At 36.6% G+C, this 20,023-nt stretch overlaps 1 protein-coding gene across 8 annotated transcripts in view; it reads right to left on the bottom strand.

Annotated features, from left to right (window-relative positions):
* LOC132121522 (rho GTPase-activating protein 12-like) overlaps positions 1 to 20,023 on the bottom strand; it is a 48,013-nt gene that overhangs the window by 8,275 nt on the left and 19,715 nt on the right. The window contains exons 3-11 of one of the 8 annotated variants that reach the window (XM_059531007.1): positions 8,025 to 8,279; positions 6,627 to 6,770; positions 6,461 to 6,541; positions 5,891 to 6,016; positions 4,598 to 4,669; positions 3,708 to 3,769; positions 3,075 to 3,156; positions 2,581 to 2,703; positions 1,706 to 1,807 (exon numbers count right to left, since the gene is read on the bottom strand). In XM_059531007.1, the coding sequence (XP_059386990.1) occupies positions 1,706 to 1,807; positions 2,581 to 2,703; positions 3,075 to 3,156; positions 3,708 to 3,769; positions 4,598 to 4,669; positions 5,891 to 6,016; positions 6,461 to 6,541; positions 6,627 to 6,770; positions 8,025 to 8,279 (1,047 nt within the window). Of the gene's footprint in view, positions 1 to 1,705; positions 1,808 to 2,580; positions 2,704 to 3,074; positions 3,157 to 3,707; positions 3,770 to 4,079; positions 4,152 to 4,597; positions 4,670 to 5,890; positions 6,017 to 6,460; positions 6,542 to 6,626; positions 6,771 to 8,024; positions 8,280 to 20,023 lie in introns of all 8 variants that reach the window. The other 7 variants (XM_059531006.1, XM_059531008.1, XM_059531009.1 and 4 more) reach the window with 7 other exon arrangements.

Below are 20,023 nucleotides of genomic sequence, written 5' to 3'. Positions count from 1 at the left end.
TGTGGCTGGATTTTTTTTTTTACTTTTTATAACAGTCTTGGGCATGTCAAAGATTAGTAGCAACATTGGCATTGATGCATTTTTAGTTTTTGTGCAGCATTAGATTTAATTTTTTTCTGTGCAACAAAAGCTTAGTTTCTGACTTGTATATGAAGCTATATGGAATATAACAGCATTTTATATTGTGTGTGTATGTGTGTGTGTGTGTGTGTGTGTGTGAGAAAGAGAGAGAGAGAGAGAGAGAGAGAGAGTGTGTGTGTGAGAGAGACCTTTGCGCACTTACCTTGATGTATTTGAGAAAATCTAAATTTACACCTCAGCTCTCAGAACTACATGGAGTAAAAAAAAGTGCATTTATGCACCTGATGCCTTTTGATGGTGGTGATAAGTATAGACTAAACAAAAGCAAAGTACGTGGATTTAAACACTTGCATGCCATTGTGCTGGTCATTTAATGGTGAGAAGAGCAGCAAGCAACATGAGAAAGGGCTTGACTTGTACTGAAGTTTTAGAAATGATTATGCAGCTTGACCCCTCCAGCGAGCTGCAAGCTTATTTGAAGTTGGTATTGCATTTTGGTTCATAATACATTATGTTCATAAATTTGATGCAGAGTAGATTTGTAGATTTTTTGTACATGATTTTAAGGTTTTAAACTGGCTTTACCATCAAGAAAAGACGAGCATTTCACACATAGACCATCCGTACATTTCACCATCAAAAGGCAGCAGGTGCATAAACACACTTCATTTTTTATTGTTTACTCCTGAGAGCTGAGGTGCATATTTGGATTTTTTCAGATACATCAAGGTAAGTGCACAAAGGTCTCTCTCACACCCTCTCTTTCTCTCTCTCTCACACACACACAAACACTATAATTTGCTGTTATACTCCATATAACTCCATATACAAGCCAGAAACTAAGCCTTTTTTTGCACAGGCCTATCTAAAGGGTTAATGGTCCCACCTAGTGATCAACTGTAAAAATAACAAATTTTACCTCTTCCCAAAAGGGAAAACCACAAACAATCAAGAATGCATGACTATATGGTGTCATGGCTTTGCAATCAAAAAATGTCATTATTATGGAAGTCAATGGGGCAAAAACAGCCACCAACAACAAATTAGGGAGAAAAAATTTAAATCTAATACTGCACAAAAACTAACAATGCATCAAAGCCAATCTTGTTACTAATCTTTGACATGCCCAAGACTGTAATAAAAGGTAAAAAAATATCCAGTCCACAATCACTTTTAAATTGAAAATATGTAATTTTGTGTGGTTTTTTCCCCCAAATCAGTGACATCATTTATGAACTTGGTAATTAAAGAGTTAAAATCTAGGATTATTTTTTAAACATTTGGTAGTTTTGATCAGGACTGAGGTTGATTAATAGATTTATGCAAAAAAATTTGAAAAAAATATTTATCTGATACATTTTTACAGCATTTTAATTTAGTGGATGCTTCCATCCACGAACATAACGAAAGAGTAGTGAATTTGCCCAGAGTGTACCGTTAAGTTTTTGAAAAATTTCAAAGCATTTTCCCAAAATATGGGTCAAAATAAAATCATCCCATTAGCTCAAACACAGAGAAAGTTGTGGCCAAAATAAGACTCAACTTTACCCCCTAGTGGACAAAAACGTCCCCAACAAAGCATAAGGGTTAAAGAAATACTAACGTAAAATCAGCTGACTCTCACCTCAATGACATGTTTCTTGCTGGACTTTTCTTTGGATGCCCAATCGACCGAACCTCCTCGCAGGTCCACTGTGAATTCTGGTTTGGACTGGTAGCCACCAAACTTAAAAAACAAGGTGAATTGAACATCTCTGTTTAACTCCTGTCACTCTCTAAGTAAATCATCAGGAGTTATTTAGGATTCTCTTTAGTCCAGTACTGTTAAACACGAACCATAGTAATGTTCCTGGGTCAAAAGCATTTTACGTGTGAATTAGTTCTGGGTGCCAATGTACAATAATAGGTTAGACTTGCATATTAGATGCACACACAACACGGTTTTTTAATTTATTATGGCCTATGTTAGCAAAGTGCATTCCCACATTTCGTTTTGCACAATGCTAAGCTCTATATTGTGTATTGTGATAATATGGATGTTTACACATTCAAACAGCATAAAATAAATTAGTCGGAATGTGCAGACATGCATGCCAGCAAACATAAGGTTCTTAGTGCATGCATTTTTTTTTCTAACTCTGGTTATTTAACATAGTAAAAGTTTTAAGATCACTCTCTCTAGTTGGAGGAACTTCAAACACATAGCAGGGGTGACAAATGTGGCACACAGGCAGAAAGTAGGACGTGCACAAATAAAATGGGGGACAAGCTGCCCTGCTCAGATGATCTTGAAACAGATCTGCATCATACAACCTTATTACTCATTTATAGTTAATTAAATGATGAACTTATATTATACATACTATTCATTTCAAAAATTTAGCCTATTTAAAACCATCTAATGAAGTTTATCAAATCAGAAATCTGTTAATCTAGGCAAAACTGTTCCTTGATCACATCGAGGGCAGATTCACTCTGTCCAGAGAAGCTGACACGTACAGAGGAAGCCCGGCTGCGTCTACAGTTTGTATAGGGCACCGCGGGCCGGGGCTTAATCGAATGCTTCCAGTTACTTAGCAATGAAAGGAGGAGTTCAGGAAAGGAACCATTGCGGCAGTACGACTTTGAAGAGACAGGGAAGAGATGGAAGAAAGGAAAAGAACAGAAAAGAGAGTGATGATGACGCATGAAAACACACTCTCAACACACATGGGAGATATAAATGAAGGCGAGAGTTACAAATCAGCAAGAGAGGTAATATTAATAGTGATTTTACATAAAAGCACGTAAGCCTCTTTGTGTTTACACTTGTTGGCAACAACTGAATGTGGATGCAGTTTGCATGATACACTCCTGCATAACTGCAGGCAAATTTGAGGTAGACTATGGGGAATCCTGCAAGTATTCAAAGCATGTCAATTGGAGCAAGGTCAAGAATTTCCAAGAGAATAATTCCATATTTGTCCCAGATGAACAGGCCACTGTATACATACCCAGCTGGTGCCACTGCCCTGACCCTTTGCAAAAAGTAAAGAGGATCCCTGCAGGACAGTCCAGGTAGAGGCCCAGTTCTTCCTGCAGGACAATAAAAACAATAGATGCATCTGTGTGACTATTCTAAAAATCAACGGAGATACTAAAAAAGGGAATAAAAAAGTTTTTTAAATGACCCTTGCTTGACCCTGCAATTTTTCATTGCAGCGCAATACATTCATTCTTTGTAGCATGAACAAATGTTAGAGGCCACACAATGTAGGTCACATTTCAGTTTTAGTTACCAAACTATTAACTACAAATTTAGCCTCAAACTCTTAATTTGCTCCTTACTAATAATTAGTAAGGTAGTAGTTAAGTTTAGGCATGGGGTAGGATTAAGGGATCTAAAACATGGTCATGCAGAATAAAGCATTGATATTTGCTTTTTAAGTACTAATAATCAGCCAGTATGCTAATAATATGCATTCTAATAAGCAATTAGCTAATAGTTAGAATTGGTCCCTGAATTGGTACTACTAATATATATACTGCATAAATATTATGATTTTAATCAAATGGCATTAGCTGATCTATTTCCCCACACCTATTAAAAAAAAATCAAAGGCAATATTCAGTGATGCAGTTTTTACCTGACTTTCTTGCCATGTTCGGTAATCTTGGTGACATTGAGAACACCGCACTTTTCTGAGGGCTACAGAGAGCAGAAAAATTAGCTTAGTACATGAAAAGTAAAAAATATATCACAAACAAAGGAAAGATAAGTAAGTAAAATAATAATAGATATTAATATATTATTATAACAAGTTTATATATATATATATATATATATATATATATATAAAATAGTATAAATTATAAATTATTATTTGCAGAAGCAGTAGTATTTAAATTTGGAAATTGTATTGCACATTCTGATGACAACATGCATTTAGAAGAGAACTGAATGTTAATACACTGAAAAGAGCATGCATGAAATCACAGGGGTTAGTGTGTATACTAACGGCAGAGGGATGTTTTGGTGAAGAGGGGCAAGAGTCTGATTCAGGAGAGTAGTGTTTGGCAATTACAGACTCCTGCAAGTTATAACGCAGAAAAAGAGCGGCGTTAAACATTCAGAGCAGAGGTTGTTATAGGATGAATACAAAAAGAAGTTAGACCCCATTCTGAAGGCAGTTAAGAATTTCCTCAGAGAAAAAGGATGATATATCAGTGTTTCTATGGTCAGAATTATTGTTATCTCTAGTCTTGCCATTAATGATTTGTGCGGACATGGACAAGATTTTGTTGACATGTCAATAATAAAACGAGTCAATGAGGAGTTAGTAAAAAGCCAGCAGACACAAGCATACAAATAAGCATGACACCCAGATACATCACGTATCAATGATAAAGTGCACATTTTGAGCAGGTTTTGATTAACTCAAAGCTGGCTTGTTTCCTTGATTCATTTGAAGACAATTTCAATTTGTGAAGAGAAGAAATCAGATCTGATTGGTTACAGCATAATGAGGCGACTAACTTCTCTGAACAGTGATAGGCCGAAGCCCCTGGGGAGGCGGCTCACGGTGAACCATCTGTTTTTGAATGGCAGCTGGAATGAAAATCATTGTGCGACACAAGAGCAACATAACATCAGGCTTGTTTCATTAAGCATCTTTACAGAAAGATGATACAGAAAAAAAATAAAAATACAAACCACATGCACTCTCTCTCTCTCTCTCTCTCTCTCTCACACACACACACACACACACACACACACACACACACACACACACACACAAAAATGCACAAGATTAAAGCCTGTTAAAAGCATTGTGCTCTCCTGGAGGATATATATTTGATCTGTGTTAATCTTCACTGGCTTCTGGCTGAAGGAAAAAATGATCAGATCTTGACAGATTCCTAAATGGATTTTAGGCCTCATACTGGTCAATAATAACAATAAACACCAAAAAGGGCATAACCAAACAAAATAAACATAAAAGCAGCTCATTGTGTGATCTAATTTTCGGCTGTGTGATAATAAATGTTTCCTAAGCACCAAATCGGCATATTAAAACGATTTCTGAAAATTCAGCTTTGCCATCAAAGGAAAAATTAACATGCTAAAATGTATTAACACTTGTTATTGCAATTTGACCCCATAACAACTAATAATAATTATTGCCAGACATAATGATTAACCTAGGATATTTTTTGTTTTTTGTAACAACCTCTTATTCATGTCTGTGTAATGTGGGTATATATATTTGCATTTATGCATTTGCCAGACACTTTTATCTAAAGAAAAGTACACTACATTGAATGTGTACATTTTTACCAGTTTTTTTTTTCTATTTAATTTGGAATCAAACACATTATCTTGCCATTGGCAAACAATGCCATGCTCTATTGCTTGTGCTTCACAAAAACATACAAAAATAATAATAATATACACTAATTTAAAAAGAAAAGAAACATGTTACATTTAAAATTAAAAATAACTTTTTTTATACATCTTTTTGAAAAATATAAAAAAATCCAGTTCTTATGTTCTCATACATTCTTATGTTTATTTTTTGTTAAACGTTTACTGTGTTTACCTCTTTTTGTAATGTGTGATTTTTGGTGAACTGTACAGTATTTTAAATTGTAAAAATATGCCACATTACTGTTTTTACTATATTTTGATCACCTATATCAACCCTTGGTGAGCATAATAGACTTCTTTCAAAAACATCTGCCAACCCCAAACTTTGGATGGTGAGTTTATATATATTACACAAAAGAGAACTGTATTGTGTAGACCATGTTTAACAACATAGCCATGTACCTTCTCATTGATGTCCAGAACATAGGTGCTGTGTCTCCACTTGGTCAGAACAATGGGCTCCTGCTGCTTCCTTTCCAAACTGTGACTCTTAGGAGCTTCTCCAGAGATTGCAGGAGAGAGATTATACTGAGAACAAACAAGAAGGAAAAGAGAGGGAGAAACTGATTTGGTTGAATTGGTTTTAAACCAATTAGTGATGAGAGAAACACAAAATATAGTGAGCAAGCAAACAGAGAAACAGCAGAGTCACCACAAAAATAATAAAGAGACCACAAGAGAAGCGTGTGGTCAGATAAACAGTGTCCAGCAGCGAGAGAATCAGGGTCACTTTTAGATTTTCTCAGTAAACCTCCAACTGTCCTGGGGTGCGTTTCCCAAAAGCATAGTTGCTAACCTGTTAGCAGCTTTGTTGGTTGGCAAAGGGGAAATTGTATTGCAACCAACAAAGTTGCTAACTTAGTTAGCAACTATGCCTTTGGGAAATGCACCCCTGGTTAACACATAGACAAAAGTGATCTACAGACAGAAGAAAGGCTGTCTAGGTAAACCTGTGGAAAATGTTTAACTTACTTTTGGTAACTCCCACTCTGAGCGGGATCCATCAGCGTTGTAGTAATACGGCCGCCCTTGTTCGTCCACATGCTTGATCCACTGTCAAACAAAGAAAATATTTCTTACACTGTGTCTCGTCCGTACAAAAATTAGATTTCTGTATGTAAGCGGCTCTTTCCAGCACCTTCTCATTGGTGTGTTCAGACACATAGAGTGTGTGGCCATGTTCATCCAGTTCCTCAGACCAGCCTCTAGGGGGCGATCCGTACTGACTGTCTGACTGACTGGAGCGTGTGCTGGGACAGTTCTCCTCAGAGGACAAATGCTGCTGAACGATACAGTGGAGACAACACAATGAGAAAAAAAATAGCCAGAAAGACAAGAGCATCATAAACGATGCATCTTCAACAGTATGGCATGGTATTAACAACACTAAAGTCGCTTTGGATAAAAACAACAAAATAAGAACGTTATTTATTTGTATATATTATTATATTTAAAATTATTATACTTATTTTTATATTATTATTATTATTATTAAAGAAATAAATATATATTTTTTATAAAAACCAAGTAATAAACAATCTTATTATTTAACAAATAACACATTTTGATACACATTATTATTATTATTATTATTATTATTAATAATAATAATTTAATATATTTACACATAATAATAATTATTATATTTATTTAAAAATATTATTTTTATACTTGGTAAAACAAATATTTTTTTTACAAATTAACATTTTATTATTAATATTATTTTCATTATTATTATCAATTTATTATTTTTTTAATAAACAATGGTAATACTTGTAGTTGTATAACAATGATAAAAGTTGTAATAATAGTATATTATATCTTAATTGTGTATATATATATATATATATATATATATATATATATATATATATATAAAATAACAATAATATCAATATTATTATTATTATTATTATTATTTAAAAAACAAATAATACTGATTTAATGCTAAGTTGAGCATCTGTATCAGATAAAATTTTAACTGATATAAACAGTAACACATAGCATGTCCCCCTTTTATTATGCCCAAATGTCCACTTTTCCACTAGATGGCAGCTATGGATAATGGAAAGAGTGAAACTTAGATCGAAACTTCAGATATGGCCGTCTCAAATGAGTTTGGAAAACAGGTTGAACATGTTACTCTTGTAAACACAGACATACATGTCCGCTCTTACAGTAACCAGAACAGCTTAAAACACAGAAACATGTCAAACAATTATCTGTAATAATAGTAATATTCGCAGTGAGCAAGTTGCTCCATTCTGGTCTGTGCAAAGCTGGGTCAGCCGTCTGTTGAAGCTTAAATATCTGAACAGCATTTTTCAAAGGCTTAAATATAGACTGAAGACCTACTTCAACTCTGGCCTAGTTCAAACTTTCACATGCACAAGCATGTGGGCACACAGTCACACTTACATAAAGCATTATTACATCAATGCAAAGATGAAATGTTTTGCAGATGATAAAGATATATTATTTGCAAAGTTGACCATTATGGACTTTTCAATTGGCATTTTTCCGGGTGGTCCGCTACCTCCATGTCTTCAGGGTTCCCTCCAGTGTCCCCACGACTGTCTCGTGAGCGCGGTGGTTTCCAGGTCCTCTCCTGAGTCATGCGGTTGTAGTAGAAGTTTCTTCCACTCGTATCTTTGTGCGTTTCCCAGTCGCCCAGGATGTGCAGAGGGGAGGAAAAGGGAACGGGAGGGAGAGACGACTGAGAGATCTTTAACTCCTGGAGGTTGGTGTAAACGGGGGACTCGGGTCGACCCTGTCCGGTGGGTGATATGCCCTGTAGACAAAACAGTGGAAGAGAGGCAAGACGAGGGGGAAAAAAGATCTCATCAGTTCTTCACAAAAACTAATATTTTGTTTAACAGCATACACATACATGTCTCAAAAGAGAAGTGCACACATCTGCCACAACGAGAAGGCCAAGACAAACATAACCAGCTAATAAAACTCTTTTAAAAATTTATACTGCCAGACATCTCCCAATTATTTTACTGACAAAATAACTGGAGAATTCAATAAAATAAAACATTAAGCACAGAAATATGGAAGTAAAATAATGACTTATGTCTTTGAAACAAAAAAGCATGCTGAATAGCACTAACTGAAAAATAATGCATTGCATTAACAGTACTTGCATTTTAATGCCTTGAATTTCCAGGGCTTGCATTGTTAGGTCCTGAAATTTAATATAGTTGTTCATTTAAGCTGTGAATATTTCAATTCAAAATATTTCACACACCTTTTCATAATTTAAAAATCAATAATTCATATTCACGTTCCAGAATTCACTTCCAAAATATTAAATCGGTTAAAAAATACGATGTATAATATTCGACAGGCAAATTTCGGTCCATTTTATTTCACTTTCCAAATTCGCTTCCAAAAATTCAGTGGTTAAAATTCGGCAGATTATTGGCCCTTTCACATCCGGGAGCTGCAGGAATAGCAGTAGAGCACAGAGGCATGATCTCCATCTGCTGTCAGTCGCTCACCAGCAGGTGGTGCAAGCGGCTTCTGATGAAGACCAAAGCAACAGGTGGATTAAGTAATACAGTTACAAAAACTGATCTGCAGAAATTAAGCAAGCGCTAAGCAGAAGTTTTGATTATCGGGGCATGTGGAAAAGCTGATTGTGCGTATTGTTTATTTCAAAATCTTTGCTGTTACCAAGTAAGCAGCATTCAAAGGAGATTATAATGGTGTTTTACCCAACGCTGAAGTACAGAACTAACATTACATCTAAGGAAGACATATATTGCTTTCGGTTGTTTAGTTTCCGTAACTTTGTCGCTGTGCTGTAATACTGGGGATCCCCTCACGTCACACTCCAGGATTCCCCAATGACGAGTAACGCTTCTCAATCAATTAATACTGTGATATAAGACCTCAGATCTCAGAATACATTTTATTGATGATTATCAATAATTTTAACCACTGAATTTGTGGAAGCGAATTTGGAAAGTGAAATAAATGGACCGAAATTTGCCTGTCGAATATTATACATCGTATTTTTTAACCGTTTTAATATTTTGGAAGTGAATTCTGGAACGTGAATATGAATTATTGATTTTTTAACTATGAAAAAGTGTGTGAAATATTTTTTATTGAATTATTCACAGCTTAAACGAACAACTATATTAAATTTCAGGACCTAAAAAGCAAGCCCTGGAAATACAAGGCATTAAAATGCAAGTACTGTTAATTCAATGCATTATTTTTTCAGATAGTGCTATTCAGCATGCTTTTTTGTTTCATAAGACATAAGTCATTATTTTACTTCCATACAGAAATAATTGCATATGTTTTGGCAAAAAAAAAAAAAAGATGCACAGAACAATAACTTGAAGGCTTAATTTAAATGAGTCGATGCTGACATAAATATATTAATCAGCCGGCCCTGTCAAAAGAAAATCAATCAATTTATTTTTCTGGCTGGACCATCCCTGCAATTTCCTGAAGTGCCTGGATTTATAATAAATTAATGATCAAATAGACTGGTAAAGATTAATTACAATGCAAGTCTACAGGAAAAGAGATACATCATAATTTAAGGAAATACTTTGATTTTATGAAAGATGCTAGAAAAAAAAGGTCACAAGTATAACACTATTAAGTTTGCTCTGGAAAAAAAAAAGTTTGCTAAATGAATAAATAGTAAGTGACAGTACAACAGTCCAGCAGAAATGTCTGGTTAGCACAAATGAAAGTAAAGAAGTCAGTCAATGAAAAGAGTTATTTTAGAAAGTGTCTCTACCTCATTACTGTTAGACAGACCACGTCCTCGCTGCTAAAGGCGCTGTTATTTTGGTGTAACCCATTGTGAGCTTGACCATAATGAAAACAAACCACAGACACAATACAAATGAACACAGAAACCGGAGGAAACTGAGAGACTGAAAACTCACACAGTACATGAAGAACAGAAACAAACGCCATTCTCTCACCTCAGACTAACAGAAACTACTGCTCCCAGAACATCAACAGAGCCACCACTGACTACTTGACTTGAAACCTGCTGAAACTGGTTATGTGCAAGTTACAGGATATATATCTGTGAGTACATACACCACTATTAAGTGATCCACCTAAAACTCGAACACAATATCTGAGGACCAATCCAACAAAATAATGACCCGTTGCTAACCTACCTCTAAAAAAATTGACACAGTTCCTGTTTTTGTGGAAAGGCTGTTGGCAAAGACCTCAAATAGTCAGTGAAAGTATTTGGAAGAGAGAGAAAGAGGCCTGTTAGCCAATCCATCCTGTCATGCATGGAAACACATGGGACTTCCTGTCATACTGAAATAATAAGGTTAATCGCGATAATAGACTCAAAGCTGCTCCAACATTTTCCAGTGTCCTGTGAGACTGTGTGGCATTGAGCAAAACATTCCAAAAGACAATCCCAACATTTCATTCAGCCAATTACGCTTTGACTGCCAGTCATATAACCTTTTATTTGTATAAAGATCAATAAACTACACTGCGCTAGCTCCAAGTCGTATCACTACGCGCTCTCTTTCAGCATACATCATAAAATAATATCAACTCAGATTAATATTTCATGTCCATGTAAATGCATTATATTATTTTTTTTTAAGTAGTGGCGGTTTGGTTGTGATCATGACCAACAAACTGTGCATCATATGTTGTTTAAAAGAAAAGAAAAACAAAAAGAAAAGAAAAAGAAGCAAGGATTACATTTTAAATGTCATTATGAAAAAGATTTGTTTTATTTTTAAACACACTCCGAGTGAAGAAAATAAACTGAATCCTAAAATTAGAATTAAAAAAGTATTTAAAGTATTAATATAATATAATATATTAAGCATTTGAAATCAAATACAGCGGTAAATTTCACCTTCCGACTCCTGCTTGTCTCTTGAGTTGTCTCTTAGGTCTTTTTCTTTTCAGTCTAATGGAGATACTGAAAGTCTCCAGCTCAATATCTGCATACAAACCACAACCCTTGTTTGCATTTCTGTCTCAAACACATGCATTCTGTATCTGCAACAGCAGAAAGAGAGACCACCTACACTGGATTATTTTATAAGAAAGGTGACCCAAAAATAGCTCAAACAACAGTGATCATAAGTTCAATTCACTCAGTGTATGTACCATGTTGCATGCGCACAGAAACAAAGAGTAATGAAAATTTAAATCAAAAATTTAGACCACTACTGTATATCAGCTCCTCTGCTATTCTCTTCTTGTAACTGGCCACTAGAGGTCGACATTAGACCAATAAATAAAGCCAGAAAAGACTCATGTTTCAAACATGGTAACCTCCATTCCTTTCCCTAAGCACCTCATTACTTATGACCTGTGTGTGTGTGTGTGTGTGTGTGTGTGTGTGTGTGCGTGCGTGCGTGCGTGTGTGTGTGTGCGCGCGTGTGTGTGGTGTGTTTGAGAATCAAAATGAAACTGAGAAAAGCGAGGTCCTTCATAAACATTTCTAGACTGTCTTGATCTTGTAAAGCGCTTTGATTAATGCTGACTGTACTTTATCCTCCACGTTATACTGCTTACATAATGAATAATTTAAATGGACATTAAATATTGATTTGATTTGAAATAACTGTATTAGGTTACATGCAGATTAAGGCTCAACAAGGTTCAGAAACTAATACAGCCATGTAGGCACTTTGCTCTGTGAGACAATGTCCATTTATAAAGTTCGGCGAAGATTACTGAACAATATTCAACTGCAAAATGCCATTTCAGACCAATAAGAAACAAATATCCCAGAGAGGATAGGTATGCATGCTGCTCAACGTGCACACACACACACACATTTGTTTTGTGAAAAGTGGGGACATCCCATAGGCGTAATGGTTTTTAAACTGTACAAACTGTATATTCTATGGCCCTACACCTAACCCTAACCCTCAAAGGAAACTTTGTGCATTTTTACTTTCTCAAAAAAACTCATTCTGTATGATTTATAAGCGTTTTGAAAAATGGGGACATGGGTTATGTACTCATAAGTCACCCTCTCCTTGTAATACCTGTGTCATACGGTACCCATGTCATTATACAGAGTTGTGTCCTGATATGTCACAAAAACAAGAGCACACACACACACACACACACATTTGCTTAAATGCCTTTGTGTGCTAGGCTGTGACATACACTAAGACGGTTACATAACAGAATGAGTGTGTATCAGTAAGGTACATTGCCGAAAGAAAGGGGAGTGAAAAGACAATTTGGTGTCTGACAGTGTGCTTTATACACAAAATAATATAACTGTCAGTGGACTAATGCATGCCTAATCATGTTCACAGCATTTATTTAAAAACTCACTAGCACAGGTTTGGTCACAAAAATTACCTTTTGGCAAACTGGTTGCATTTGTACAATTTTATTCATACGTTTTCATAAAACCGGCCTACAGTTCGGCTTAGTGTGGGGATTAAGATTTGACCTTCATGCATACTTTTTCCAATTAAAAAAAAAAATCTAGTTTATATCATACACATTTGTTACCAATTTGCCAAACTGTAAAATAATTACTAATTGCCATAAAAATCATTTAAATTTTTTCATTAGATCAGGTTAATTCAGCTCAGTTAAAGCTTTATCTTCATGCTTGGAATCTTCTTTAAACTGAAAAGAGTATAACTATCGTTAATAAAAATAACCTTCAATCTATCATATTGCTGCCTTTGTTTTTAGAGGGCAGAGACTCCTTTCTTCCTCTTCATTTGTCCATCAAAAACTACCCCTTATTCAAAGAAAGGCCGATCTCACTCTCCTCCTGGACTGAGTATGGATGACCAGTGTAACCTACATTTCCATCTGACTGCCTGCAGTCAGTATTCATCCGTTCAGCCACACATTAGCACATCTGTGACATATGCAGAGCCACGCAGGCACAGCCACCCGGTCACCTCCCCCAGAGCCCCCCGGAGCCACATGGATGTGTGCTCAACCGAACACAAGCTCTATATCTACAGTATGAGACCACAGTATCTACTGCAAGCGTGCCACAAAGGATGCGACCAAACACACTCAAATCAATAAGTATGGCTCCAGGAAGGCTGATTTAGTAGACAGCAAACTTTATGGGGAATTTTAGCTCTATTTCACACCTCAGCGAGTTCAGCAATGCTCAAACTCTGACAGAGAAACAACCAATTAACCTTTAGGTCTTTGGTGCATAGCCCAATGCTGCATGATACCATATACACACAAACAGACCTCCCTGCGCTCAGCGCTAATGCTGACGGTTTCTATAAGACATGATGTGAATATGAAATCTCAATCAGAGCAGCATGATGAACAGCTGCAAAAAAACATTTTTTTTTACCAGTAATATACATGTGATGATCTGCATCCATCATAAACATGTAAACATGGCAGTGATGAATATATGTGTGTGTTTCTGTGAGTGTGTAGAAGTGTCGAAAAACCTGGGGGCGATGTGCTTTGATGGTATTCCCAAATCCACTACAGCAGACGGAGCGTCCCGCAACCGTGCAAATCCCTGTGTTCTCATTGGTTCCCCTCATCTCCCCAAAAACCCCTATTAATTATTCAAAAATGTCAGAGAGGACTCCTAGTGAGCAACACACATACACTCTTTCCACACACAACTCGCACTGCAAATCTAAAGCTTGTATATACAAGAACTTTCTTTCTTCATTGTTAGCAATCCATGTTTTCCAGAAATTAAAGTTCTTGGAAAGACACCCTGCGCATTACGGTCAAATATACATGCATTAAAAAAAATGTATTCATGCATTTGACAGACACTTTATCCAAAGCATTCAAGGTATACATTTTTTTAGGTTCATGCCTTGGGAATCCAACCCATGACACTTGCATTATTAGCGCCATGCTCTACTGCTTGACCATGCATGCTTTCTAATGCATATGCATGCTTTCTAGTGTCAAACCCTTTAGGGATCAAATCATAATTCACTACATATCATTATGACGGATATAAGACGACTCCATAGACAAACACTGGCTACATGTTTTGCCTATAAAAGAAAAGGGCTAGGCTAGGGGAGTTCAAAATATGGGGACAGCTGTCACCTAAATTAGCTCAAACCGTGAAGCAAGTTGTGAGGATGCTCCTGGACAGAAGGACTGGATGGAGGATTCTTCCTTTATCTCTCTCTCTCTCTCTCTCCCATCCCCCTTATTCCTCTCTCTGTCTCTCTCTTTGTGTTCCCTCTATGTGCTGACCGATGCAAAGGCTTTAAAAAACTGCACTAGCAAAAAGCTTCACTGAACTGACACGCTCTGCAAGACAAGTATAACTTCTCCACAGTTCGTAATTTTGTTGACATAACTTTTTTTTTTAAGAGTTACAATATCTACAGAAAAGCAGACTGCAGCAAAGGCAGCTTAAGGGAAACTACTTACCCTGACCTGACCTTCAGGGATAAATTCTTCCCTCTCTTGATTCAAGTATATGGGTTTCCATTGACCTCTAGTGGGACTAACTAAGAATTTATTGGAACTAGGCACCAGGACAGTTCCCCAGATATTGTAAATGTTCCCCTGGGGACATTAGACAATAAAGACATGACTGTGTCAATATATTGTTTATCGTTGCTCTTCAAGCCATCGTGGGTGTTTTCATAAGAAAAAGGTATATTTCTAAGACAATGCTAATCGACATAGCATTTATTACAGTTTCTACTGACATTATAAAGTGAAAATATGTTATTAAATGTTCTCTTTTGTTGGACAACAGGTCTGTAAATGCTTCTTGTTACCTGCGGTGCGAACATGCCAAAGACTAGGAACTTCCATTGTTAGTTCTAGGAACTATGTAAAGGTTCCTCAGGTGCGAAAGCCCCTATTATGGTTTGAAAGCCCACTGGTCAATGCAGTCAGACATCATTATACTTTTAATATAACAGTACTTGCTAATCAATAACTCAGGCTAAGCTGCATTAGCACCACACAGCCCAATATATCATTCATGCAGTACGTGAACACACTCCTGCCCCTCCAGACACCCCTTGGGAAGCTAAGCCTCCTGATTAAGGAGAAAATCCCTCGTTAATTCCTGTCGTGGTATTGCCTCTTGCTAATTACATGCACTGTAGGTTACAAGGTTGGACTGTGAAAGTATGACAGAGGTGTTAACAGGATGAGTAAGCAGCAACAGAGTCAGGCACAGGCATTAGGAGGTCATATCTTACATTTTTAATGGTGTATTATTTCTACTTAATAAATATTTAGATATACTGTATAATATCTTCAAGGTCCACTATAGGTGACCTTATTACCAAAGCTTGCAGACAGATGATGCCCTGACACAACCTGTGGGATTTACTATGGCCTCTAACATAAACTAAAAGAACAGATTTGCAACAACTAGAACACAAGATCTCTGAAACACCAAATCACTAATGGACTTGATTTGAGGTCAGTGCTTATTCGATAAAATTAAAGATACTTTATCACAACACAATGCCCAATCTAATGGATCTAAATCATTTTTAATACTAAGTACTAAGGTAACAGTTTCTAATCATAATCGTATTGTTTAAAAAATAATAATAATAATAAATCAGACTAATTAGACTGGTGATCTGAGATTCTCCACAAAAAAATACAAAAGATCACATTACAAGCATTCAAATGTTCATAACGACCTGAAAAGATGCATTAACTGCTCCACATGTGCACAAATTACATTGTTGTCGAACGACTTGCGTCACATCCTAGTACACACGGTCAGTGCGAATGCAAATGGTACTGGAAATGGTACTGGAACACAGTTCACACAAAATCGCCCCAGTACTTTAATTCTGGAACTAAATTATAATGCAAATTTTAATGTATATTGCGTTACTTGAATTATATGCAATAATTCAACAGTCTATCACCAGTTCTTACATATATCTTCAGTGAAGAACACAAAAGGTGATATTTATAAATAAACTTGTTGCTTAGACAGTAATATTCTAATATTTCAGCTCATCATGCAAAACAGGAAGTATTAAGCAATTCTACAAAATGTATTTTTAATCTTATTTGTCATAATAAAAGAAATGCCTTCTAGAAAGATATTTTCCTCTTCTGTATTACCCACATTTAATCACAGACTGATAATTCAGACAGAGCAGATTTATCTGAACCGATACCGAAGCAGATAATCTTATAAAGGTGAATCAAATTAGTGGCAGTCAAACATCAGCATCAGCCAAATGGTCTGACAACACACACATCAGATGCAATCACTTGTAGTTAGTCTTAGCTAAATCCAATAAAATAAATCCCAGTTGTATGTCCTAGACTCATATTTAGCACACGGCTTGTTAACAAAGGTGCCAAGGCATTGTGGGTACACTTGCTGTGCTACATCACTATGGCTAAAGTGTTTTCCTCAATGTTGGTTCGTCACCCCTGAACACACAAGCACAGCAGGGATGACGAAACGTCTTAGACGCTCATCCAACGTCTGGCATACAGACTAAAGGAGATGATGGCGCTTGGTACTGAGAGCACAATAGCTATTCAGGGAGGACTGCCCTCAAAACAACTCACAATGACTCAACAAAGAGGAACAGAGAGATGAATAGACAGAGAGGGGCGATTCTGGAGAGACAAGACAGCCAGAAAGGATTTTCAAAAGTGTCATTTTCGCAACACAGGGGAATGGACGAGCAAAGACCAACGATTTCAGAAAGACTTCTGAAATGGGCTGAAAATATTAAGATTTTCTTTATGACAGAACAGAGGGGTTGTGGGAAGGGAATTCCAGTTATGCAAAACAACATGAGAAAGACATTCCCAACACTCAACAGGGCAATCTGAGGCCATATGTTTAGTAGTGGTGAACACCCATGCCTGCCCTCGACAAGACCTTTCGCTGCAGAAATAAACACAGAACAATGCGTCTTTCTCACGATGACCACAAAGCCACCGTACTGATGGAACAAAGCTTAAGTGTGGTTAATCAGCAAAATGACATCAACGGCCACAAGGACCTGTAGCCTCAGTGCTGCTCGCCGTTCAAAAAACAGCTGAGATCGTCCTTCTCTCCTACACACTGTCCATTTCTCATAGCTCAAGTTGTGTGTGGGATTTCACCACAAAAGTACAGGGTCTTCTAGTCATAAAAGAGATAGAAAGCACGAAAGCTATTTCCTGGTGTCCTACAGAACACTTCAGCAAATATTAACTATAATAATCATACCTTATATACAAACACCAAAGCTACATTTATTTGATAAAAATGCATGAAAACGGTAATACTGTAATTTTCTGTAATATTGTGTATATTAATACAATTTAAAACAACTTTTCTTGAAGAATTTCTTCTTCTTATTACTACTCATTACTACTAATATTTTTGCATAAACCATGATACATTTTACGATTATTTTATCAATAGAAGGTTTAATATAACAGCACACACTTTTTTTTACAATTCTTTTTTTGTAACATTATATATCTTTTTGCTTTCACTTTCTGAAAAAAAAGAAAAACCGAGAACCCCACCTACGTTAAGCATCTTCCCGTATATCTCAGCGTTCTCTTTTTCCGCATTCGGTGCTCAGGCACTCACCAGGTAGTGTGGAGATCGAAGGTAAGAAAACATGTCTCCTGTGGGTCTGGGGCCAAAACAGGCCCCGCTGAGAAAGTTAAGTCCTTCTTGCAGCAAGAGGAAAATGGTGCATACAGAGAGGGCGGAAGAGAGAAATAAGGAATAGGAGACAAGACAGACACGGCTTTCCAACCCAAAGTCACAAAGAAGAAGGGACAAGGTGCTTAAAGAGAGCATCTTAGTGAGTTAAATATAGAAGCAGTGGAGTTCTCTTTAAATAGGCTCACTCATTAGGACACCGGACTTAACCACTTTGGAGTGGAAAAGAGAGAGGGAGAGAGAGAGTAAAGCAAACGCTAAGAGAAAGCAAGACACGGTGGCTCTGTATGCTGAAGGTCTGCCAGCAGAGGTCAGAGGTCATGGCACTAGAGATCAATGGAGATGCCGTTCACACGCTCCAAAGAGGAACGGTGGGATTTCAATCGCCATGGTTCCTGTTCATGAGTCTGACAGGGTCTGAGTTTGAATATCTGTTCACACTGACAGTGATTAAATCACTGGAGGTCACCAAGTGCATTGAATTTATTTAATACATGAGTTTCACAATTTTAGTTGAATTACTGAAAAATATGAAGTTTTCAACGACATTCTAATTTATTGAGATGCACCTGTATATTTGTAGGATGATTTCCTTTGAAAAGTGAAAACTGCTTTCAAAACATTGTTTTTTTAAGCGTCTCAACAAATCTGACATTGCAATAGTGGCTCAACCAGTAGCATGAGCTTGGGGCAGGGCTATCTGTTTCTTCAGCTAATGGCAGATGAAATGAAGGAAACAGTCAAAGCTTGAGGTACAGTATGTTCAGGATGAATGAAATGATGTACCAGCTTTGAGTCAGCAGTTTTGACATTTAATTGGCCGGGCAGTTGCTAAATGCAGGGCTTTGAACAAAGGAACAATGTTGCTTTGCACGTTGCACACGAGCCCCCCGTGTGCCTGTTCAAGCGCTGTGGCATAAGAATTCTGCTGATAATTTGCACATGGTCACGTCTTGCCTTGTGCACAATACATCACACCCACTCACAACCCCACACATTGAATAATTCATACAGTTGTGTGGCTGATAGAGACTGTGGTGTTTACAACTGTCTGAACGGAGTACAACCAAAGACCCCTTAAGGCAATTCTGTTGAATCAATGTTTGTCTTTACAGCTTCAACAACATGTCAAATTATTATTTTTAATATCAAGAAGATATTGGCTTGGGTCACACACAGCAAATGCTGCTCCACATGAACTATGAACTTGGGTGGCTTATAATGCGCATTTGAAAACACAACATAAGCCAACCATCTTAAATTTGTAATGAAAAATACTTCTAAACTGGTTGCTGTAAACAAATAAGAAGCTTTAAGGTCTCACTGTAGTTTTCAGCCAAAATAAAAACTTGAAGGTTAAATGTTAAATATATATATATATATATATATATAAAAATATTAAGTATATTAAGTATATTTTCCAGGAAAACATTACAAAAGTAATATTTCTCATTATGTTTATTATTATTATTAGTCATATTGATAATCACAAAAAAAAACTTATTCACTGTTATTCAATAATTCCAGAAGAAAAAGTCCAACATGTTTTGAACGACTTGAGAATAAGTAAACGACTGCAGACTGTTCATTTTTGAGTGAAATATCCCTTTAACAAGTATTTAAAACTCTTATATGCTCTCATGCAGGAAGGGTCACTAGTATGGAGAATACAAAAATGAATGAAAGGGTGAATCAGGTTAATTAAACTCTCTGACATTCTGAATGCTTATGCTTTTATCAAACTGCTCTCGTTTTAAACAACAAGATAAGAAAGAGACAAGGTTAAAGCGTGACCGGCAATCTGCACAAGACTACTGTACAAAAGAATGTGTGTGGGTTATCTCTTCTCCAGAGGTGTGAGTATTACCAAGACTGTCATAATGATAAGAGCCCATTAGGTCCAC

This window comes from Carassius carassius, chromosome 39 (assembly GCF_963082965.1).
Source record: "Carassius carassius chromosome 39, fCarCar2.1, whole genome shotgun sequence".
Taxonomy (NCBI): Eukaryota; Metazoa; Chordata; class Actinopteri; order Cypriniformes; family Cyprinidae; genus Carassius; species Carassius carassius.
Note: the sequence above shows the minus strand (reverse complement) of the source record. Positions and strands in the feature narration are given on the sequence as shown.